This window comes from Tachypleus tridentatus, chromosome 7 (genome assembly GCF_004210375.1).
Source record: "Tachypleus tridentatus isolate NWPU-2018 chromosome 7, ASM421037v1, whole genome shotgun sequence".
In the NCBI taxonomy this organism is placed as follows: domain Eukaryota; kingdom Metazoa; phylum Arthropoda; class Merostomata; order Xiphosura; family Limulidae; genus Tachypleus; species Tachypleus tridentatus.
In genome coordinates, this window is record NC_134831.1 from 120,867,453 (window position 1) to 120,893,674 (window position 26,222).

Sequence of the window (26,222 nt, forward strand, 5' to 3'; positions counted from 1 at the left end):
ATACTTAACAACAAAATACTACACTACTAACAAGTGTATACTTAACAACAAAATACTACACTACTGTATACAAAATACTTAACAACAAAATACTACACTACTGTATACTTTAACAAAAAACTACAACTGTATGTATACTGTATATACTTAACAACAAAAATACACTACTGTATACTTACACTACTGTATACTACTTAACAACAAAATACTACACTAGTGTATACTTAACAACAAAATACTACTGTATACTTAACAACAAAATACTGTATACTGTATACTTAACAACAAAATACTACACTACTGTATATACTTAACTAGTGTATACTTAACAAAATATACTGTTAACAACAAAAATACTACACTAGTGTATACTTAACAACAAAATACTACACTACTGTATACTTAACAACAAAATACTACACTAGTGTATACTTAACAACAAAATACTACACACATCACTGTATATAACAACAAAATACTCTACACTACTGTATACTTAACAACAAAATACTACACTACTGTATACTTTAACAAAAAAATACTTAACAACAAAATACTACACTACTGTATACTTAACAACAAAATAACACAAGTGTATACTTAACAACAAAATACTACACTACTGTATACTTAACAACAAAATACTACACTACTGTATACTTAACAACAAAATACTTAAAAAACAATAATACACTAGTGTATACTTTAACAACAAAAATACTACACTACTGTATACTTAACAACAAAAAATACTACACTAGTGTATACTTAACAACAAAAAATACTACACTACTGTATACTTAACAACAAAAATACTACACTAGTGTATACTTAACAACAAAATAAAATACTACACTACTGTATACTTAACAACAAAATACTACACACTAGTGTATACTTAACAACAAAATACTACACTACTGTATACTTAACAACAAAATACTACACTAGTGTATACTTAACAACAAAATACTACACTACTGTATACTTAACAACAAAATACTACACTACTGTATACTTAACAACAAAATACTACACTACTGTATACTTAACAACAAAATACTACACTACTGTATACACTAGTGTATACTTAACAACAAAATAACACTAGTGTATACTTAACAACAAAATACTACACTACTGTATACTTAACAACAAAAACTACACTAGTGTATATACTTAACAACAAAATACTACACTAGTGTATACTTAACAACAAAAATACTACACTACTTAACAAAAACTACACTACTGTATAACTTAACAACAAAATACTACACTACTGTATACTTAACAACAAAAATACTACACTAGTGTATACTTAACAACAAAAATACTACACCAGTGTATACTTAACAACAAAAAAATACTACACTATTGTATACTTAACAACAAAATACTACACCACTGTATACTTAACAACAAAATACTACACTACTGTATAATTTAACAACAAAATACTACACTAGTGTATACTTAACAACAAAAATACTGTACACACTGTATACTTAACAACAAAATACTACACAGTGTATACTTAACAACAAAAACACACTAAAAGTGTATACTTAACAACACACTACTGTATACTTAACAACAAAAAACAAAATACTTAACACTACTGTACTTAACTGTAACTTAACAACAAAATACTACACTACTGTATAATTTAACAACAAAATACTACACTACTGTATAATTTAACAACAAAATACTACACTACTGTATACTTAACAACAAAAATACTACTACTGTATACTACTTAACAACTGTATACTTAACAACAAAATACTAACAACAAAATACTACACTAGTGTATACTTTAACAACAACAAAAAATACTAACACCACTGTATACTTAACAACAAAAATACTACACTAGTGTATACTTAACAACAAAAATACTACACCACTGTATAACTTAACAACAAAATAACAAGTGTAACTTAACAACAAAATACTACACTACTGTGTATACTTTAACAACAAAATATACACTACTGTATACACTACACTACTGTATACTTAACAACAAAAATACTACACTCACTGTATACTTAACAACAAAAAAATACTACACTACTGTATACTTAACAACAAAAAAATACTACACTACTGTATACTTAACAACAAAATACTACACTGTGTATACTTAACAACAAAATACTACACTACTGTATACTTAACAACAAAATACTACATACTGTATAACTTAACAACACTAGTGTATACTTAACAACAAAATACTAGTGTATACTTAACAACAAAAATACTACTGTATACTTAACAACAAAATACTACACTAGTGTATACTTAACAACAAAATACTACACTACTGTATACTTAACAACAAAATACTACACTAGTGTATACTTAACAACAAAATACTACACTACTGTATACTTAACAACAAAATACTACACTAGTGTATACTTAACAACAAAATACTACACTACTGTATACTTAACAACAAAATACTACACTACTGTATACTTAACAACAAAATACTACACTAGTGTATACTTAACAACAAAATACTCACACTAGTGTATACTTAACAAACAAAATACTACACTACTGTATACTTAACAAACAAAATACTACACTACTGTATACTTAACAACAAAATACTACACTACTGTATACTTAACAACAAAAATACTACACTACTGTATACTTAACAACAACACTAAAATACTACACTACTGTATACTTAACAACAAAATACTACACTACTGTATACTTAACAACAAAATACTACACTACTGTATACTTAACAACAAAATACTACACAAGTGTATACTTAACAACAAAATACTACACTACTGTATACTTAACAACAAAATACTACACTACTGTATACTTAACAACAAAATACTACACTACTGTATACTTAACAACAAAATACTACACTACTGTATACTTAACAACAAAATACTACACTACTGTATACTTAACAACAAAATACTACACTAGTGTATACTTAACAACAAAATACTACACTACTGTATACTTAACAACAAAATACTACACTAGTGTATACTTAACAACAAAATACTACACTACTGTATACTTAACAACAAAATACTACACTACTGTATACTTAACAACAAAATACTACACTACTGTATACTTAACAACAAAATACTACACTACTGTATACTTAACAACAAAATACTACACTAGTGTATACTTTAACAACAAAAATACTACACTACTGTATACTTAACAACAAAATACTACACTAGTGTATACTTAACAACAAAAATACTACACTACTGTATACTTAACAACAAAATACTACACTAGTGTATACTTAACAACAAAATACTACACTAGTGTATAATTTAACAACAAAATACTACACTACTGTATACTTAACAACAAAATACTACACTACTGTATAATTTAACAAACAAAATACTACACTACTGTATACTTAACAACAAAATACTACACACTAGTGTATACTTAACAACAAAATACTACACTACTGTATACTTAACAACAAAATACTACACTACTGTATACTTAACAACAAAATACTACACTACTGTATACTTAACAACAAAATACTACACTACTGTATACTTAACAACAAAATACCACACTACTTAACAACAAAATACTACACTACTGTATACTTAACAACAAAATACTACACTACTGTATACTTAACAACAAAAATACTACACTACTGTATACTTAACAACAAAATACTACACTAGTGTATACTTAACAACAAAATACTACACTAGTGTATACTTAACAACAAAATACTACACTAGTGTATACTTAACAACAAAATACTACACTAGTGTATACTTAACAACAAAATACTACACTACTGTATACTTAACAACAAAATACAACACTACTGTATACTTAACAACAAAAATACACACTACTGTATACTTAACAACAAAATACTACACTAGTGTATACTTAACAATAAAATACTACACTACTGTATACTTAATAACAAAATACTACACTACTGTATACTTAACAACAAAATACTACACAAGTGTATACTTAACAACAAAATACTACACTAGTGTATACTTAACAACAAAATACTACACTAGTGTATACTTAACAACAAAATACTACACTACTGTATACTTAACAACAAAATACTACACTACTGTATACTTAACAACAAAATACTTACACTACTGTATACTTAACAACAAAATACAACACTACTGTATACTTAACAACAAAATACTACACTAGTGTATACTTAACAAAAAAATACTACACTACTGTATACTTAACAACAAAATACTACACTAGTGTATACTTAACAACAAAATACTACACTACTGTATACTTAACAACAAAATACTACACTACTGTATACTTAACAACAAAATACTACACTACTGTATACTTAACAACAAAATACTACACAAGTGTATACTTAACAACAAAATACTACACTACTGTATAGTGTACATACTGTATACTTAACAACAAAATACTACACTACTGTATACCTCTTAACAACAAAATACTACACTACTGTATAATTTAACAACAAAATACTACACTACTGTATACTTAACAACAAAATACTACACTACTGTATACGTAACAACAAAATACAACACTACTGTATACTTAACAACAAAATACTACACTAGTGTATACTTAACAACAAAATACTACACTACTGTATACTTAACAACAAAATACTACACTAGTGTATACTTAACAACAAAATACTACACAAGTGTATACTTAACAACAAAATACTACACTACTGTATACTTAACAACAAAATACTACACTACTGTATACTTAACAACTAAAATACTACACTAGTGTATACTTAACAACAAAATACTACACTACTGTATACTTAACAACAAAATACTACACTACTGTATACTTAACAACAAAATACTACACAAGTGTATACTTAACAACAAAATACTACACTATTGTATACTTAACAACAAAATACTACACTATTGTATACTTAACAACAAAATACTACACTACTGTATACTTAACAACAAAATACTACACTACTGTATACTTAACAACAAAATACTACACTACTGTATACTTAACAACAAAATACTACACTACTGTATACTTAACAACAAAATACTACACTACTGTATAATTCTTAAAACAAAAATACTACACTACTGTATAACTTAACAACAAAATACTACACTGTTGTATACTTAACAACAAAATACCACACAAGTGTATACTTAACAACAAAATACTACACTAGTGTATACTTAACAACAAGATACTACACTACTGTATACTTAACAACAAAATACAACACTATTGTATACTTAACAAGATACTACACTAGTGTATACTTAACAACAAAATACTACACAAGTGTATACTTAACAACAAAATACTACACTACTGTATACTTAACAACAAAATACTACACTAGTGTATACTTAACAACAAAATACTACACTAGTGTATACTTAACAACAAAATACTACACTAGTGTATACTTAACAACAAAATACTACACTACTGTATACTTAACAACAAAATACTACACAAGTGTATACTTAACAACAAAATGCTACACCACTGTATACTTAACAACAAAACACTACACTAGTGTATACTTAACAACAAGATACTACACTAGTGTATACTTAACAACAAAATACAACACTGTTGTATACTTAACAACAAAATACTACACTACTGTATACTTAACAACAAAATACTACACAAGTGTATACTTAACAACAAAATACTACACTACTGTATACTTAACAACAAAATACTACACTAGTGTATACTTAACAACAAAATACTACACTACTGTATACTTAACAACAAAATACCACACTACTGTATACTTAACAACAAAACACTACACTAGTGTATACTTAACAACAAAATACTACACTAGTGTATACTTAACAACAAAATACTACACTAGTGTATACTTAACAACAAAATACTACACTACTGTATACTTAACAACAAAATACTACACTATTGTATACTTAACAACAAAATACTACACTAGTGTATACTTAACAACAAAATACTACACAAGTGTATACTTAACAACAAAATACTACACTATTGTATACTTAACAACAAAATACTACACTAGTGTATACCTTAACAACAAAAATACTCCACTCACTGTATACTTAACAACAAAATACAACACTACTGTATACTTAACAACAAAAAATACTACACTACTGTATACTTAACAACAAAATACTACACAAGTGTATACTTAACAACAAAATACTACACTACTGTATACGTAACAATAAAATACTACACAAGTGTATACTTAACAACAAAATACTACACTATTGTATACTTAACAACAAAATACTTCACTACTGTATACTTAACAACAAAATACTACACTATTGTATACTTAACAACAAAATACTACACTACTGTATACCTCTTAACAACAAAATACTACACTAGTGTATACTTAACAACAAAATACTACACCACTGTATACTTAACAACAAAATACTACACTACTGTATACCTTAACAACAAAATACTACACTACTGTATACCTTAACAACAAAAATACTACACCACTGTATAATTTAACAACAAAAATCTCTACACCACTGTATACTTAACAACAAAATACTACACTACTGTATACCCTTAACAACAAAAATACTCACACAAGTGTATACTTAACAACAAAATACTACACTAGTGTATACTTAACAACAAAACACTACACTAGTGTATACTTAACAACAAAATACTACACTAGTGTATACTTAACAACAAAATACTACACTAGTGTATACTTAACAACAAAATACTACACTACTGTATATACTTAACAACAAAATACTACACACTAGTGTATACTTAACAACAAAATACTACACTAGTGTATACTTAACAACAAAAATACTACACTTGTGTATACCTTAACAACAAAATACTACACTAGTGTATACTTAACAATAAAATACTACACTAGTGTATACTTAACAACAAAATACTACACTAGTGTATACTTAACAACAAAATACTACAATACTGTATACTTAACAACAAAATACTTCACTACTGTATACTTAACAACAAAATACTACACTACTGTATACTTAATAACAAAATACTACACTACTGTATACTTAACAACAAAATACTACACAAGTGTATACTTAACAACAAAATACTACACTACTGTATACTTAACAACAAAATACTACACTACTGTATACTTAACAACAAAATACTACACTACTGTATACTTAACAACAAGATACTACACTAGTGTATACTTAACAACAAAATACTACCCTAGTGTATACTTCACCTTCCAAATGTGAGCCACACAATAACTAACATTTACCAAAACATATAGCCAAACATAACATTTCTATAAACACTAAGTTCATTGAAAGCCAGATTCCAATCTATACTACGTAGAAACTATTCTGACAAGCATAATATTAACGCTATATACAAAAGTATAATTCATGGACTGCTGTGAATTTTATATCAACTATACAAACCGAAAAATGGAAACTAGATTCGGTGACACGCACACACAGTCAAAAATTCCATCATGTTTTTAAACATGCAACTCAACTAAACACAATATAACCATATACTAGGATACTCAACAAAAAAACAATAAATGTGAGTGAATGAAGAAAATTAAAGAAACTTTTATAACACAAGAACGTAAGCCTACATTGAACCAATACCAAGGAACATTTGTATAGTTATGTTAACTATTTCATTAAATATGCTCTCCTATGATACCACATTGCTGAGTACCACTATAATATTAGAATTAAATATATGCAACACCCTTAGAATCTTATGTACATCATTATCGTTTTAGTAGCCCAGGTGGTTAAGGTATTCGACTCGTAACCTGTGGGTCGCGAGTTCGAATCCCCGTCACGCCAAACATGCTTGCACTTTCAGCTGTACAGACCTTATAAAGTGACGGCAAATCTCACTATTTATTGGTAAAAAAGTAGTCCAAGAGCTGGCGGTGAGTGTTGATGACTAGCTGCCTTTCCTCTGGTCTTACACTGCTAAATTAGGGATGGCTAGCGCAGATAGCCCTTGTGTAGCTTCGCGCGAAATTGAAAACAAACCAATCATTTTAAAACTACACTACACTACTTTTAGTGCCAGAAACCGGTTTCGATACCCATGGTGGTGAAGGCACAGATGGCCCTTTGTTTTAATTAAAAGTTTTTAATACCTCTACTATACACAAAACATTGTTACAAACAGTTCACTTACTGATCGACTGATTAGTTTATTTAAACAAAAACACTTACCTAAACAACACACTGTTAGGTGTATTTCTACAGGAAATAAATTCAAAGTTAAGAGAAATAAATATTTTTATTTTTTGCTTTTGAAGTTCTGATTTCATGCTGTGTTGTATCCTGCATAGCGCACAATTTTTCTCGTGATTCATGGCTTGCACACGTCACGAAGTACAAAGTACAGTGTTAAGCGCCCCTTATGTGACGTCATTTTAGTATGTATTAACCGTAAGAGATTTATTCAACGAGATTTTTTTAAGTAATTAATTCTGTTTTCTGTTAATATATACGTTTGTTTGAAAATATTATTTTAAGACAAAACAGTTAGCTAATAATAACGGAAATTTAAAAATGAAAACTAATTAAATAAAAACTACAAAGCTGTAAATCGAGAATGAAACTATTTTGATGTGTAGCGTGTAACAACTTAATCGATCTCTTTAATTTATTAAAGTTCAGTTACGTTTTAATAGAAATCTACCAACAGGTGTCGCTAGTATACGAAACTATGATAATTTATTCATTTTTAAATCCTGTTGTATTGTTTCTTTATAAACTACATTTATGAATATTATAAAAGTCTGATTAGCAAAAGGTCTTATTTAAAATCGATAATAATTAGATCACTTGCTAATCTGGTTCAGACCATAATAGTTTTTAATCGTGGATATTATATATATATATATATATAAATTGGTAGTTCTAAAGCTATTAATTACATTTATAATAAATATCAATTTTAATTAACACTATATAATAATGATGAAGTCAAATTTAAAATTAATTTTTGATCAACATTTCTTGTTGTCATAATTAAAACTTAAGTCTTGTTAATAACAATAAATAAATTATTAAAACACTTATGATAACATAAATAAATAATCATACTTAAGATTTAAAATAAAATACATAGTGATGTATTTTAGTTCTTAAGGTAAAAGTCTGATTAGCAAAAGACCTGACATAAAAACTAAAAATAATCTTCTTAATATGGTCCATATCACAGCAGTCGTTATTTGTGGTATTTTATTTCATATAAAACGTCTAGACCACTACAATATCTGTTGTATCTTAGCCGGTCTGATGAACTCCGGTATTGGGCGAAAGGTCTCGTCTGGCAATGGATGTGACAGATGTAGTATGGTTGACACATTTAAATGTATCTTCCTTCGGTTTCACTCATAGGTTCTTAGAATAGGTTTAAAAGCGTTTGTTTTATTAAGTCTTTATTGCTTTTAGTTCCCTGTTGTCAGAAGTCACATTTTCTAGCTTAAATTTTCCCCTAGATTTAACCCACCTGGATTTGGATGATTGGATTAAAAAAAACCTTTGTTCATTTAACCAATGAATCAGATTAAAAAAATCCGCTCCACCAATATTTACAAAAGTTATAAAAGTAACAAACATATTAAAAGGAATATATTAAAGATACAAATTTATAAAATGTACAAAAGTGAAATCAAAATTAATTATTTAGAAAGTGATTCGTTGAATGCTGTGTTTTTCTAAGAAGACCGCGCTTACTTGGTGAACAGAAGTGATGCATCAATAACGACGTGTGTAGTTAACACCAAATAAACTGTAGAATTCTGCTTGTTGTGATCTGTGACAGGTTGTATCAAATCTTCCGAGGCAACAGCAGCAAGTCTGGGGATTTACGTTACTAAAATCAGAGGTCTTATTTCTTCGATTGACACAGCATCGATGTTGCTTCGATGTAAGATAAACGCGATTTATTAACATCTTGTAGTAAGTACAGAATAACTCTGCATTTGCAATCAGAGGTTGATGTAACTAATAACAGGTTAAGTCAGCGAATTTATACCGATAACCATCAGTCGCGTAATTATCCAACTGTGAGTTCCCTAAACTATACATGGGTAAAAAAAAACTCATTTGTTAAAACCATATGATGGATACTTCTGTGGAACTAGTACCTATGAGAAGACAATTTATTATTGGTACTGACATACTAGTACATCATTAATATCTTACTTTAAATAAGTGCATTATTCACTATATTATGACATTTATTTCTACATAGAGCCCTCTCCTTAGTGGCACAACAGTATTCCTGCAGACTTACAGAGCTAGAAACCGGGTTTCGTGACCTGTGATGGGCAGATCACAGATGTTCTATCGTATAGCTTTGTGCTTAATTTCAGACAACCAAATAAAATATAGTAACCCCTCCTCATGGCTCAATGGTAAGCCTAGAGACTTATAATGTTAAAAACTGACTTTCGATACCCGTAGTAGACACAACACAAACTACATATAGTGTATAAACTAACAGTGTTTAACCTTTTACCTTCACCCTCTCATATGTCTCTAAAACAAAAAAAAGTATAATTAAATTCAGTTAAAGGCGCCCTTACAACATTCATAATTTTTAAAGTCAATTCCAGTGAAAGCACAAGATAAGATGGAAAAGTTATATCTGGGTTGTCATAATACTTGATTGTTTTCCGCTAATTCCCTGTGTTCAGACAAGCAGTGCCAATTTCGTGGCTTTTACCATCATCAGTGTAAAGACGCTGATTAAAACCTTGCTGTCTTTTCTGGTTTGGCCCGGCATGGCCAAGCGTGTTAAGGCGTGCGACTCGTAATCTGAGGATCGCGGGTTCGCATCCCCGTCGCGCCAAACATGCTCGCCCTTTCAGCCGTGGGGGCGTTATAATGTGACAGTCAATCCCACTATTCGTTGGTAAAAGAGTAGCCCAAGAGTTGGCGGTGGGTGGTGATGACTAGCTGCCTTCCCTCTAGTCTTACACTGCTAAATTAGGGACGGCTAGCACAGATAGCCCTCGAGTAGTTTTGTGCGAAATTATAAACAAACAAACAAACTTTTCTGGCCTCCTCAAACGTGCAGCTTTGTGCTGAGTCAAAACAAAGAAACAGATTATCCAGCAAGTGATAAAAAGAATAAATGTCCCCAGTGGTACAGGGGTATGTCTGCAGACTTACAACACTAAAAACTGGGTTACGACAGGATTGCCATTGTGTAGCTTTGTGCTTAACTACAATAAACAATAACAAAAAAACCCAGTCAAACAACATGTCAGATTGCGTATTTTGCTAACAAATAGCTCCACAAAGACTTAATGGTGAGCATTACATGTTAGAACGCTAACAATTAAAGTTCGGTAGCGACGAGCAATGTGGTATAGTTTGGTGTTTAAACTCAAACAAAAGGTATTGAACGTCCATTACTATTTGATTGTGTATTTTGTTACGTTTCATAAAGATGCTTTTAAATATATGTTGTTTATTTTTGACTCATTAACCTGTTAAGATGAGCCAATAAGCATCTGCATGGTTTGTATTTGTTTGTTTCTGAATTTTGCGCAAAGCTACACGAGGGCTACCTGCGCTAGCCGTCCCTAATTTAGCAGCTTAAGACTAGAGGGAAGGCAACTAGTCATCACCACCCACCGCCAACTCTTGGGCTACTCTTTTACCAACGAATAGTGGAATTGGCCGTCACGTTATAACGTCCCCACGGCTGAAAGGTCGAGCATGTTTGGTGCGACGTCATTCGAACCCACGACCCTCAGATTATGAGTTTAATGTCCTAACCACCTGGCCATGCCAGGCATGTTTTTTTTAAGTGAAGTGACAGACTAAATATCTTGCTGTTATATCAAGATGTCCTATCTAACGAGTCTTGATCGTAATGGAAATAAATACTAACTTGGGACAGCGGTAAGTTTACGGACTTCAAACCTTAAAATCCGGAATTAATTTCCTTGTTGTAGACACAACAAATATTCCAATGTCTTTGCTCAAAAAAAAAATTAGTCTGATCGCCTCTAATTTTCCAACGCTAAAACCGGGTTTCGAGACCCGTGGTGAGAACAGTACAGATAACCCATAGTGTATCTTTGTACTTATAAGTACGAACAAACTATTTTTATTTCTGTGTTTTTAATATTTAAAACAGTCAGGAAAAATCCAGAAAAAAAAATTATTACATTTCACAAACTCGGTCCTTTTTTTATTTCTTAACTACTCTAGTTGACTTCACTTAAATTTCACAGAATAAGCGATTTAAAATAATTGGCTCTTGGTTTGTTTGTCTTTTAAGTTCCGAAGAAGAATAGTCACCAGTTCGAAATCGCTCGAGTTTCTGAATCTTTTGAAGTCTGTTTCATTCATACTAATTCGTGATCAAAAAAACAAAATGGCGGTTTCAAGTACCAGTAATAAGGCTTAACGAGTTCCAAAACTGTTTCTGTTGAGAGGTGGTTTCGTAGAATTTTTTTCTTTTGTCGCCACGGAAACATTAATGACCAGCTGCAGTTGCTATTCTGTCTCGAAATTAGATTATTTTAGTTTTAATTTGTCTCTTTCATTACTTGTCCAAAAATTCTGTCAGTTTTATTTTCAGATACGTGGCCCGTCGTTAATACCAAAACTGAAATGTTTTCGGAAATCTTGTAGCGAAGCGCCACCTCACTGATGATTTTAACCAGTGATGATATTTTCACGTGTATTGATCTGTTTTATTCTCTTCGTTAGAGTCTTCGGGATTAAAGTTAGTAAAAACAGGAGGGAATCCTCAGCAGCCGCGGTTATAATTATATCTTAAATTTAGCAAAAGATGGAGCTGTGAGATAAAGGTTTGTACTTGAAAAAACAATTCTCAGAACAATTCTAGGAGCTGCTATGCCACGGTTAAAAAACCCTTTACCCTCTAGATAATAATAAAATATCTTTTTATTTCACATAACGTTTCGCTATGGCTAGTAGTACAATAACTATTTATCCATTTACGAATATCGATCGCCCTTGTTAAACAAGCGCAGCTGTTAACGATAATAGTTGAAAGGGTTTAATATTAGTGGTTAATGTCTCTGTACTTCAAAGTGCAAGTATTGAATGATCTGCGACTGAAAACAGGTGAAAGAGTTATTGAGTTTACATTCAGACTTTCACTAGTAAGACTTGGATAATTAAGTTTCACTTATACTGCTGCCGATTTCAGGTTTGTTTGTTCTTTGTTTCTTTTCACAACCGACATCTTGCAAATCTTTCAACGTATGCCTTTACTCGTCACAGGTTATTAAAGAAATTCTCCGAAGACTACTTCAGAGTTATAATAATAACTGTTGCTGGCATTAAAACCTTAGAAACTATAAAAAATAATTTGTTTGTTTGTGGGCGTTTCGCGCCTTTTCAAATTTGAAGTGCTTGTTTGTTTTGAACTTCGCGCAAATCTACACGAGGACTATCTGAGCTATTCGTCTCTAACTTAGCAGTGTAAGATTAGATGGAAGGCAGCTAGTCATCACCACCCACCGCCATCTCTTGGGCTACTCTTTTATCAACGAATAGTGGGATTAACCGTCCTATTATAAAGTACCCACAGCTGAAAGGGCGAGCATGTTTGGTGTGACGGGGATTCAAACGTGCGACCTTTAAATTACGGGTCGAGCTCTCTAATCACTTGGCCTCACTAGGCCTATTTTGAAGCAAAAGACAAAATGTATTGCCATTATATCAAAATAACTGAGCTCTGATTTGTGTCAGTAATAATTTTATTGTTTGATGAAGTCTCAGAGGCCATTAGATCGGAATTTCTGGGATTTTTTACTACCTCTGCAAAAGTGTTAGAGAAGCTCGTTTCTGAAACCCTAAGTTATTTATCAACAAAACTATATATTTAATTATAGATGAAGAATAGATTGTTTGTTGTTTTGTAAATATATAGTTATTTATCAACAAAACTATATATTTAATTATAGATGAAGAATAGATTGTTTGTTTTTTGTAAATATATAGTTATTTATCAACAAAACTATATATTTAATTATAGATGAAGAATAGATTGTTTGTTTTTTTGTAATATATAGTTATTTATCAACAAAACTATATATTTAATTATAGATGAAGAATAGATTGTTTGTTTTTTTGTAAATATTTATGATTGTCGCCAGAGACTTGTTATTCTCATCCGGAAACACAAACAATTCGTGCTTTAAAAGAACAAATTTAGGTTTCCATCTCCATTTAGGAACTCATTTCTTATTTATCGTACGACCTTTGTTATCTCAAGTGAGCCATTCATTTAGGTTAATTTGACAGTGGAAAGTTACTAATGATTCTTATTAAGCCTACAAGTTCTGCACAAATATTGAAATAAGGAAATGAAATGCGCTATTCTTACTTCAAGTTTTCACCCAATTTCTATGGGTTTACAATCGTTCATGTCAGAGTCGGAAGTAAAGTTGTACAAATGCAGTGGGCCCGGCATGGCCAAGCGTGTTAAGGCGTGCGACTCGTAAACTGAGGGTCGCGGGTTCGCATCCCCGTCGCGCCAAACATGCTCGCCCTTTCAGCCGTGGGGGCGTTATATGTGACGGTCAATCCCACTATTCGTTGGTAAAAGAGTAGCCTCAGAGTTGGCTGTGGGTGGTGATGACTCGCTGCCTTCTCTCTAGTCTTACACTGCTAAATTAGGGACAGCTATCACAGATCTCATGTAGCTTTGCGTGAAATTAAAAAAAAACGTAAACAAATAAACATGTTCGGCGCAAGCTAATCCCGGTTTAAACGATGTGTTTTCCTATGTCTATTGTGTTAAAGTACAATTCTGAAATGTTCTCCATCAACTTGACGTGTATGCGTTACTTTTTGGAATTATTTTAGACATAACATGTTACTGTAAGGTTGTACTTTACTTTGACCAGTTTTTTTAAAATTATTTGATGAAAATAATTCAAGTTTCAGTCCATATAACTATAGTAAATTAGTTGTAAGAATCATTAGTAACTTTCCACTGTCAAATTAATCTAAATGAATGGCTCACTTGAGCTAACAAAGGTCGTACCATAAATAAGAAATGAGTTCCTAAATAAAAATGTTGATAAATAACTTAGGGTTTCGGAAACGAGCTTCTCTAACACTTTTGCAGAGGTAGTAAAAAATCCCAGAAATTCCGATCTAATGGCCTCTAAGACTTCATCAAACAATAAAATTATTACTGACCCAAATCAGAGCTCAGTTATTTTGAATGTACATAACACGATACAATACCAGTGATATAACGTGGAAAGGTATACGTATTAGTAAGAAAACAAATGGTTCTATGATATAATGGCAATATATTTTGTCTTTTGCTTCAAAATAGGCCTAATGAGACCAAGTGATTAGGGAGCTCGACCCGTAATTAAAGGGTCGCAGATTCGAATCCCCGTTACACCAAACATACTCGCCCTTTCAGCCGTGGGTACTTTATAATAGGACGGTTAATCCCACTATTCTTTGATAAAAGAAGAGCCCAAGAGTTGGCGGTGGGTGGCGATGACTAGCTGCCTTCCCTCTAGTCTTTACTAAATTAGGGACGGCTAGTCGCTCAGTTTGTTTTTAAAACATATTAAACTGTTCATGTTAACAAGATGTGTTTTGAATAAACATGGTCATGGATCTCTTGTGTAGAAGACTGAAGATAATTATTAATAAATTTACAATTTTATTCTTTGCAAGAATATAAATTTGACACTAGTGACCTCTTTTTTAAACAAAAGCCTGGAATTTATTTTCCCACAAAATATTAATATTTCAACTCGTGTAGCCTAAAACTCTAGTGTAATTAGACATATTTAATATATTAAACAGTATCTTGTGGTGTTGGAAAATACAACAGATTTCAGTATAGCTTCAACTAACCGTATGGCTTCCACCGTACGGTAAAACCCAATATTTCCTAGTCCACAAACGTTGATGCGTCAGAAGAGTGACATTCATTTCCTTCATGAAGAATATAAGGTATTGTTGATGGGGTGTTGTTGATAAGGTATTGTTGATGGGGCAGTTGCTGAAAATTAGGAATTGAGGCCAGATAACTTCAGTACATAAGATATAGAACTAAGACCTCTGATTATCATGTCTGGTTCAGGACATGGTGTCAAAATCCACTCGTTTCTAGCGCAGTTTTAATAGAGGATATTCTACTAGATTGCGCCACCTAGTTGAAACTCTCAAGGAAAATTGGCAACCAATAAAAATCGAATTAAAATAGAAACTGGAACGTTAGTTGTAAAGGATTATCTGTCGTTATTCGTTTGTATTTTACAAGTAAAAGTACAACGGTTTATGTGTACAACTAGGAAGTTTGAATGACATAAAACGTCTGTGAATATTAATACATTTAGATAATTTGTTTTGTTTCTTTAATTTTGCGCAAAGCTACACGAGGACTTTCTGCGCTAGCTGTCCCTAATTTAGCGGTGTAAGACTAGAGGGAAAGCAACTAGTCATCATCACCCACCGCCAACTCTTGGGCTACTCTTTTACCAACGATTAGTGGGATTGACCGTTACATTATAACGCCCCCATGGCTGAAAGGGCGAGCAAGTTTGGTATGACAGGGATTCGAACCCGCGACCCTCGAATTACAAGTCGAGTGTCTTAACCACCTGGCCATGCCGAGCCTAAGAAACAAAGGAAATTACGTTGAAATTCAACATGTTATGACTCTGTACGAGAAATATTAAAAACATCGTTTGAAACATTCATCCATAATTACCGATGACTGATGTGAGTCTGTATCATGGAAAATTAAAAACATTCATCCATAATTACCGATGACTGATGTGAGTAAGTCTGTATGACGAAATATTAAAAACATCGTTTAACACATTCATCCATACTTACCGATGACTGATGTGAGTAAGTCTGTATGACAAAATATTAAAAACATCGTTTAACACATTCATCCATACTTACCGATGACTGATGTGAGTAAGTCTGTATGACGAAATATTAAAAACTTCGGTTAAAACATTCATCCATACTTACCGATGACTGATGTGAGTAAGTCTGTATGACGAAATATTAAAAACTTCGTTTAAAACATTCATCCATACTTACCGATGACTGATGTGAGTAAGTCTGTATGACGAAATATTAAAAACATCGTTTAAAACATTCATCCATACTTACCGATGACTGATGTGAGTAAGTCTGTATCATTAAAACATCGTTTAAAACATTCATCCATACTTACCGAAGACTGATGTAAGTCTGTATCATGGAAAATTAAAAACATTCATCCATACTTACCGATGACTGATGTGAGTAAGTCTGTATGACGAAATATTAAAAACTTCGTTTAAAACATTCATCCATACTTACCGATGACTGATGTGAGTGAGTCTGTATCATGGAAAATTAAAAACATTCATCCATACTTACCGAAGACTGATGTAAGTCTGTATCATGGAAAATTAAAAACATTCATCCATACTTACCGATGACTGATGTGAGTAAGTCTGTATGACGAAATATTAAAAACTTCGTTTAAAACATTCATCCATACTTACCAATGACTGATGTGAGTAAGTCTGTATGACGAAATATTAAAAACATCGTTTAAAGCATTCATCCATACTTACCGAAGACTGATGTAAGTCTGTATCATGGAAAATTAAAAACATTAATCCATACTTACCGATGACTGATGTGAGTAATTGTTCTCAACTGTCTTCCATTTTTCGTTATGTTACAAAATGGAAAAGTGCAGAAAATATTTTTGGACTTCACGAGCATTTCTGAAGATTAATCGGTTGAAGAACTGACCTATGTTTTCTAACACATAATTCACGAGTACGGTTACGAACATACGTTGGTTGCCCACAATTATAATGGCGCTGCCGTTACGGTTGGTCTTCTGAACGAGTTACAGTCGGATGTAAAGGAAACTTTTCCAGAAACGCAATGGTAAACACCGTTTTGTTCACAAATTAGGCTTAGTGTTGTCTCAAGCCACGTCACATACAAACAAATGTAGAATATGTTTTACCCACTTTGAACGCCCTAGCAACTTTTCTCCCTCCTTTAAGTCTACAAAGAGAACACGAGCTCTTGATGAAAAATCGAAGAAATGGTTGCTAAGGTATCATTCTATCGTTCGGTGCAAACAACTTGAATGTCGAGATCAGCTCGTGCATTTGTTTTGAAAATATCTCAGATCTCGAAGACAAGTTGATTTGTAGCTTCGATGAAAGATTTTTTTTTAAATTTTGGTTCCCTTTTATCTGGCCTGGCATGGAAAGGTGTTTACGGCGTTCGACTAGTAATATGAGGGTCGAAGGTTCGAATCCCTGACATACCAAACATGCTCGCTCTTTCATCCCTAAGGGCGTTATAATGTGACGGTCATTCCCCCTATTCGTTATTCAAAAGGTAGCCTAGATATAGCTAGATATAACTAGCTCTCTTCACTTTAGTCTCTCACTGACAAATTAGGGACGGCTAGCGCAGATAGCTCTCGTGTAAATTTGCGCGAAATTCAAAAGCAAACTAACAATCTATATTTTAAGAATTGTTCGCTATTTTAGATAAATTATTTAATATAGCGTAGACTAACTAATACTCGCAGCACTGGGTATTGTGTTAATAACACTCGCAGCAGTGGGTATTGTGTTAACAACACTCGCAGCACTGGGTATTGTGTTAATAACGTTCGCAACAGTGGGTATTGTGTTAATAACACTCGCAGCACTGGGTATTGTGTTAATAACGTTCGCAACAGTGGGTATTGTGTTAATAACACTCGCAGCACTAGGTATTGTGTTAATAACACTCGCAGCACTGGGTATTGTGTTAATAACACTCGCAGCACTGGGTATTGTGTTAATAACACTCGCAGCACTAGGTATTGTGTTAATAACACTCGCAGCACTGGGTATTGTGTTAATAACACTCGCAGCACTGGGTATTGTTTTGATAACACTCGCAGCACTGGGTATTGTGTTAATAACACTCGCAGCACTGGGTATTGTGTTAATAACACTCGCAGCAGTGGGTATTGTGTTAACAACACTCGCAGCAGTGGGTATTGTGTTAATAACACTCGCAGCAGTGGGTATTGTGTTAACAACACTCGCAGCAGTGGGTATTGTGTTAATAACACTCGCAGCACTGGGTATTGTGTTAATAACACTCGCAGCAGTGGGTATTGTGTTAATAACACTCGCAGCACTGGGTATTGTGTTAATAACACTCGCAGCACTGGGTATTGTGTTAATAACGTTCGCAACAGTGGGTATTGTGTTAATAACACTCGCAGCACTGGGTATTGTGTTAATAACACTCGCAGCACTGGGTATTGTGTTAATAACATTCGCAGCACTGGGTATTGTGTTAATAACACTCGCAGCACTGGGTATTGTTTTAATAACGCTCGCAGCACTGGGTATTGTGTTAATAACACTCGCAGCACTGGGTATTGTTTTGATAACACTCGCAGCACTGGGTATTGTGTTAACAACACTCGCAGCAGTGGGTATTGTGTTAATAACACTCGCAGCACTGGGTATTGTGTTAATAACGTTCGCAACAGTGGGTATTGTGTTAATAACACTCGCAGCACTGGGTATTGTGTTAATAACACTCGCAGCAGTGGGTATTGTGTTAACAACACTCGTAGCAGTGGGTATTGTTTTAATAACACTCGCAGCACTGGGTATTGTGTTAATAACGTTCGCAACAGTGGGTATTGTGTTAATAACACTCGCAGCACTGGGTATTGTGTTTTGAAGTGTTCTGAAAAATGAATAGCGAGAAAAATAAATAAAGAGACAAACGTGGATAAACACAAACAATTGGAACACAGTTTTCAAAACGTGTTTTAAAAATGTTTATTTGCGAAATATTTGAAACACTCTTACAAATAACATAATCAAGAACCTCTCATTTTTAGAACTTTTACATGTAAAAAATTAGTGTTCAAAGTTTTCCTGACATTTGTTTCCGGTGTTTAAACGATGTATTTCACTTTATTTCTTCAAGATGTTACGTAAAGCTCTTAATATTTAAACAACAAAAGATTAGGTCAACATTTTATTTTCATTGAAGCTGACAACATTATATAATTGCTTGTTTGTTTTGAATTTCGCGCGAAGCTACTCGAGGGCTGTCTGCGCTAGCCGTCCGTAATTTAGCAGTGTAAGACTAGAGGGAAGGCAGCTAGTCATCACTACCCCCTGTCAAACCTTGGGCTACTCTTGTACCAACGAATAGTGGGATTGACCGTCACATTATAACGCCCCCACGGCTGAAAGGGCGAGCATGTTTGGCGCGACGGGGATGCGAACCCGCGACCCTCAGATTACGAGTCGCACACCTCAACACACTTGGCCATGCTGGGCCTATAGAATTGCAGATAAATAATTCAACTACTTTGTATGTTAATTTTTGACCATAGTGACATATAACAGAACATTTTTTTTAGGTATTAAAAGAATGAAAAAAACGTAAGTACTTCACGAGGTCAAGATGGACTTCGTAGTTTAACTCAATTTAAAGTAGAATTAAACTGTTACTATTTGGTGATTGAAAAAGGACAACACAATCGAGCTACATAGAAGTAAAAATGTAATAAATGAACGTGTTTTTAAAGTTAAGTTTTCTGTGATTGTTTACCTATAAATGTTTTCCCTCATTGACTTGGCTCAGCGATAATTATACAAGTTTACGACGTTAGAAAATGTAAAATCAAATTTCAATACCGCTGATTAACAGAGCACGGATAATCCATTGTGTAGCTTTGCGCTCAACAACAAACTAACCTTTAAAAACAATGTCCCTCCGCACCGTTAGGTCTGATTCTTGAGTTTTACATTTTTATCACGAACGATCTAAACAGATGTGACGATCAAAGCAAGAAAAAAAATCACCTGTCTTTTCTGTTGAAGAAAATGTGATAACTGGTTTAACAGAATGTAAGTGGTGTTTTATTGCTTCACTCTATGGGATGGAGGGCGGATCACTCTGACGGTACCAGTGAATTTAGTTCTCACATATCACATTAATAGCTCAACCTGTAACATCTTTGCCTTTTTTTTTTTTTAATTCGGAGACTCTACGCCCGCTCATAAAGTTGCCAGTTATTGATGAAGTTATATTTAGAAAAACTAGGATAGTTTAAGTAAGGTTTTTATTTTTGGGTAAATGACTAAAGTAACATACATCCAGAATAAGGTTGTATGGGCCGAAATGCAACAAAAATATTATTTTCGATTCCAATAATTATTTATTTATCATCTGAACAATCAATTAATCGTATATCAACTGAGATAGCTCTACTGAGCAGATAGACTGGTTTTTGGCTTGCTTCGTCCTCTCAGAGAACGCGCCCTCTATTGTGAAGTTAAGATGCGCATGGTTGGTACAGTTTGTCTTCGACAGACTACTTATCGAACGTTGTACCCCTAATATGAGGCATTGTCGGTGGTACTACTGTGCGCGTGCAGCTGCAATCCTTTGTGGATTGCGCGCAGAAAGTGTCAAATTAGCTAACTGTAAATCGAGGAAACTCTTTTCACGGCTACGTAATTATATCAAATGCGTTTTTAAGCTGTACGGAAATTAATTTTCTTAAAATGTTTACACTAATTTTTCAAGGAAAATATAGATAACGATAGCTTTCTTAATATAAAAGTCGTCATGTGAGAAAACAAAACAAAACAATAAAGGAGACAGTGAGAGCAAAAGGCATTGTTAATTCGTCTACTGACAACTTCTGTTCAGTAGTCAGTGGGTAGAATGAAGCCTTGAGAGCTTCACTATGGCCACAGTTGGGATCTGGTCGTTCGGGACATCCGGCAGTGGAGACGCTTTACCGCCTGAGTTCCTCCAAGACTACCACGACTCGTAAGTTTTGTTCAGTGGTCTAATGGCTGCCTTATTTATCTTATGTAAAACTAGAGTTATTTGTTGTGCAGTAATGTTGCGAAGTGTTTTTACTGTTCAGTTAAACTTGTCTTTAATTGCATACAATGATATAAACTCTATATTCAGCTGTCTGTACCAACTCGATTGATGAATCAAGATATCGTGTATCACTTTGCTAAGTTTATTAGAAAACATAAGTAAGTAACTTTTAAACCTGATTGCAGAGTGAAGTCGATACTTATAGATGAGTTCTGTTTGAAAGAGGGGGTGACATGAATATAAAAGTCAATCTAACATAGTTGTTGATCGTATAATAATAGTGTGAAATGGAAGGGGGCATAGTAGGGCATTTGTTAATTAATAAAAGTTAACGTTTTTTTATTACCACAAGTATATGACGGATAGAAAGTGTTACTTCAATAATATTTGCACCAAGTTCGTTTGAATGTAATTAAATACAAAGCTGTTCCATGGTTTATCTGTGCTCTGCCCACCACGAGTATCGAAACCCGGTTTTTAGCTTTGTAAGTCCGCAGACGTGCCACAGTGCCAATGGGTGGGAGGGGCTTGTGGAAGTTTAAAAACAACACTGGAATGGTTGTCGCAGTGACCCGCCTCAAAATATTAGAAATATTTCGCCTCGCCCTTTCGTCATGACTCGCAATAGCACAGCGGTATGTCTACGAACTCACACCCCTAGAAACAGGGTTTCGATACCCGCGATGGTTAGAGAACAAATAATCCTTTGTATAGCTTTGTGCTTAACTTCAAACAAAGAATGCCCTTCGTTAGTACAGCGGTATGTCTCCGGATTTACAACGCTAAAAGTAGGGATTCGATTCCCCTCGGTGGGCTCAGCAGATAGCCCTATGTGGCTTTGCTATAAGCAAACACACGCACTCCAAACAAAGAAATTTTCGTTATGTATAACAGATTATATTCTATTAGAATGCTTATTTCATTGTATCTTTCAATGTTTTATATTCAGAAGAAATAAGTGTTAAATGTTTGGAAACCGTGTCGACATGTTTTGTTGTTGTTGTTTGTCCTTCTTAAAGAAAGTTCATGGAATTGTTTTATTCAGTGTAATAAAATCAATGTTTATTTAACTCCTGTTATTGACAGATTCACTGAAGAATCTTAAAATGGAGACGAGTTTAACTTCTACGTTTCGATTCCTTCAAATACAAAAGTACCTTAAACAAAATCAACGAAACGTTTTCTCTAAACTTTGCACTACTGGTCAGTACAGGTGGTGAAGCGTGGTTGTTTATATCTATTTCATCGGTGCGTTGTCTCAGATTTATTCAAAGCGTCGTGTAATTACTTACAATTATTTAACAAATCGGCGTTTTGTGTAAAAAACTTTGAAACGCTAAACGTTTCTGTTTATTTTAATGTATCGTGCAAAAAAAGTGTCAAAATTCCAGACAAGTACTGTGTTTCTGTAAAACTAATTTCAGAATTTTCTAACTGCTGTTTCGTGTTTATGGTAAGCAGCCATTGGGCGATACAGAGGCAACTATGTTTGTTGTTGTTTTTATCGAACTATCAACTTTTTTTTTTCGCGCTACGTATTATGGTAAGTTTTTTGTTTGTTACGTTTCGTTGTGTATCAGGTTTATACACAAATTTTGTTCTTTCGTCTCATGTTTCGTACACCTAAGATTTAACCTAAAACGAAACTGTTAAGACAGTTTACTTAATACTGCGTGCGCAATTTTAAGCCTAATTTATCAGCCTCACGTTTTTGTTTCGTTTATGAATTTCGCGCAAAGCTACTCAAGGGCTATCTGCGCTAGCCGTCCCTAATTTAACAGTGTAAGACTAGAGGGTAGGCAGCTAGTCATCACCACCTACCGCCAACTCTTGGGCTACTCTTTTACCAACGAATATTGGGATTGACCGTCACTTTATTACGCCCCCACGGCTGAAAGGACGAGCTTGTTTGGTGCGACGAGAATTCGAACTCGCGACCCTCAGGTTACGAGTCGAATGCCTTGACCCAACTGGCCATTTCGAGCCACAGCCTCACGAACTGCAAAAATCTGCAAATTATTCCTTTGTTATAATTTTTCTTGTAGCCAGTAATTACAAACTGTCTCCATTAAGAAACTAGTGTTAAAGAATCAGAAAACAATAACTGGATGATATTTTCTCTCGCTGTCTTACTCTTTATTTCAAAAGTAATTACTCAACGATTTGTATGCTCTCTCCTTTGTCTATTCCATATTGCTCGTGGTGATAATATGGTTTAAGAAATCGACCTTGTACGTATACTGAGATAGTACGATCGTGTATCGTGTAGTGACTGTTATCATGTCTTTTCTTATAGGATATTTCAAGCATTTATGAGAAAGGAACATGTAGAATTGTACGCGTTTTGTTTTTCTGTGCTTCTGGTAGTGTTAATAGCTGGTAAAGCATAGAATGTAGGTGTGAAAACCGCGTGATATAAAACCTGTTTCTCTGCATTGAAGTAAACGTATCGACCTATCTTGGCTGATAAGAACTGAAATGTCTCCTAACTGTCAAACATAATTCATTATCATTAGAGAAAGAAAATAAAAACACATTGGCAACCTTGGCTCCAAGAAACAGGTAATTAAGCTGCAATTAATTAACTGTTACGGCCCGGATATGGTCTAGTGGTTAACTACCGGACCCCGGATCAGAGAATTCAAGGTTGGAGCTGCGAAAAATATTCTCCAAACATTCTGCTGTAGGTAGTTATAAATGTGACAGTCCACTCAGCTGTTTGTACCCCTTGGTGAGACATTGGAGTGTCTACGTACTTACGGCACTGAGATCTGGTGTTCGATTTCCTTCAATAGACACAGAAGATAGCCCCGTATGGTTCATCTCTTTAAAAAAAAAACACAAAAAAAACTTACCGCTATTTGGTTAAGATTAGTCACAAAGATGGCAGGTACTTCTGGATGGTTTTCCATCTTCCACTCAACTGTTTTACAAATTACTATGCCCAAATCTCGGGGTTTCTTACCAACAATTTAGCCCACATGTCACATAGGGTGCAATTTAGGTTGAAAATACCAAATATCGAAAAACATTGGTTAATTTTTTCACGGTGAATAACACACGATTGCTTACTAGTAACGTTAGTACTTTGCTATATAATTCACATATAAGACTGGGCGAGAAACCCAAATTTCGACATTTGTAGATGATAAAGTTACACGTTCTTAAAAATGGCGTGACAAAAGTGTTACAAGTTATTACATAATTTTTTTAAAGGGTTTAGGACTTTGTTTTTATAACTCCTGAAAGATCAAATTGTGGACCTTTAAGTTTAATTATAGTCCCTAAACTACATATCAATAGTGCAATCTGTACGAAAGAGTTGGCTTTATGTAAAAAGTTGATCCCAGCAAGATCAGGTTATAAGAAGACAGATGTAGCTCTCATCACACCAAGCATGCTCACCCTTTCAGCCACGGGGGCGTTATAATGTGACGGTTAATTCCATTATTCGTTGGTAAAAGAGTAGCCCAAGAGTTGGCGGTAAGTAATGATGACTCGCTGCTTTCCCTCTAGTCTTACATTGCTAAATTAGGGACAGCTAGCACAGATAACCCTTATGTAGCTTTGAGCGAAATTCAAAAAAGCAGGTGTAGCCGGAAGGACGGTAGGTGGAGTCTTGCAGTATGACATACACTTTTATGTCCTTAAGTTTTTTCAGTAGCTTGGTTGTCTGAAGCAAAGCTTTGAAAGTTGCGTGACGTGCCTTAACCCGCGGCCTCGATCTATATGTCATGATGTTGGACAATAAACAACAATATGTTCGGTGTTCTCGCTAGACATGTTATATAAATTTGACGCTTCAGGGGATGTGGGAGGGGGGTTGATAGCGCACATAACTAGGACATTTCATGGCTTGTTTTGTATAGACAAACTATGATATGTCATGGCTTGTTTTGTATAGACAAACTACAGATTTCTTTCAAACTTGGTCCAGCATAGCCAAGTAGTTAGAGCACTCGATTCGCAACCTAAAGGTCGCGGGTTCGAGCCCCAGTCACACCAAACATGCTCGTCCTATCAACTGTAGGGGCGTTATAATGTTACAGTCAATCCTACTATTCGTTGGTTAAAGAGTAGGCCAAAAGTTGGCGGTGGGTGATGATGACTAGCTGCCTTCCTCTGCAAAATTAGGAACGGTTGGCGAAGATAGCCCTCGTGTAGCTTTGCACGAAATTCTAAACAAACACATTTTTTCAA

General features: G+C 33.7%; 1 protein-coding gene across 2 annotated transcripts in view; it reads left to right on the top strand.

Annotated features, from left to right (window-relative positions):
- LOC143256502 (potassium voltage-gated channel protein Shaker-like) overlaps positions 1 to 26,222 on the top strand; it is a 729,617-nt gene that overhangs the window by 65,670 nt on the left and 637,725 nt on the right. Inside the window, exon 1 of one of the 2 annotated variants that reach the window (XM_076513804.1) lies at positions 21,547 to 21,962. The exons of the other annotated variant lie outside the window; for it this stretch is intronic. Coding sequence (XP_076369919.1) covers positions 21,877 to 21,962 — 86 coding nt within the window. The 5' untranslated portion in view covers positions 21,547 to 21,876. Of the gene's footprint in view, positions 1 to 21,546; positions 21,963 to 26,222 lie in introns of those variants that run through there. 2 annotated transcript variants of the gene reach the window in all.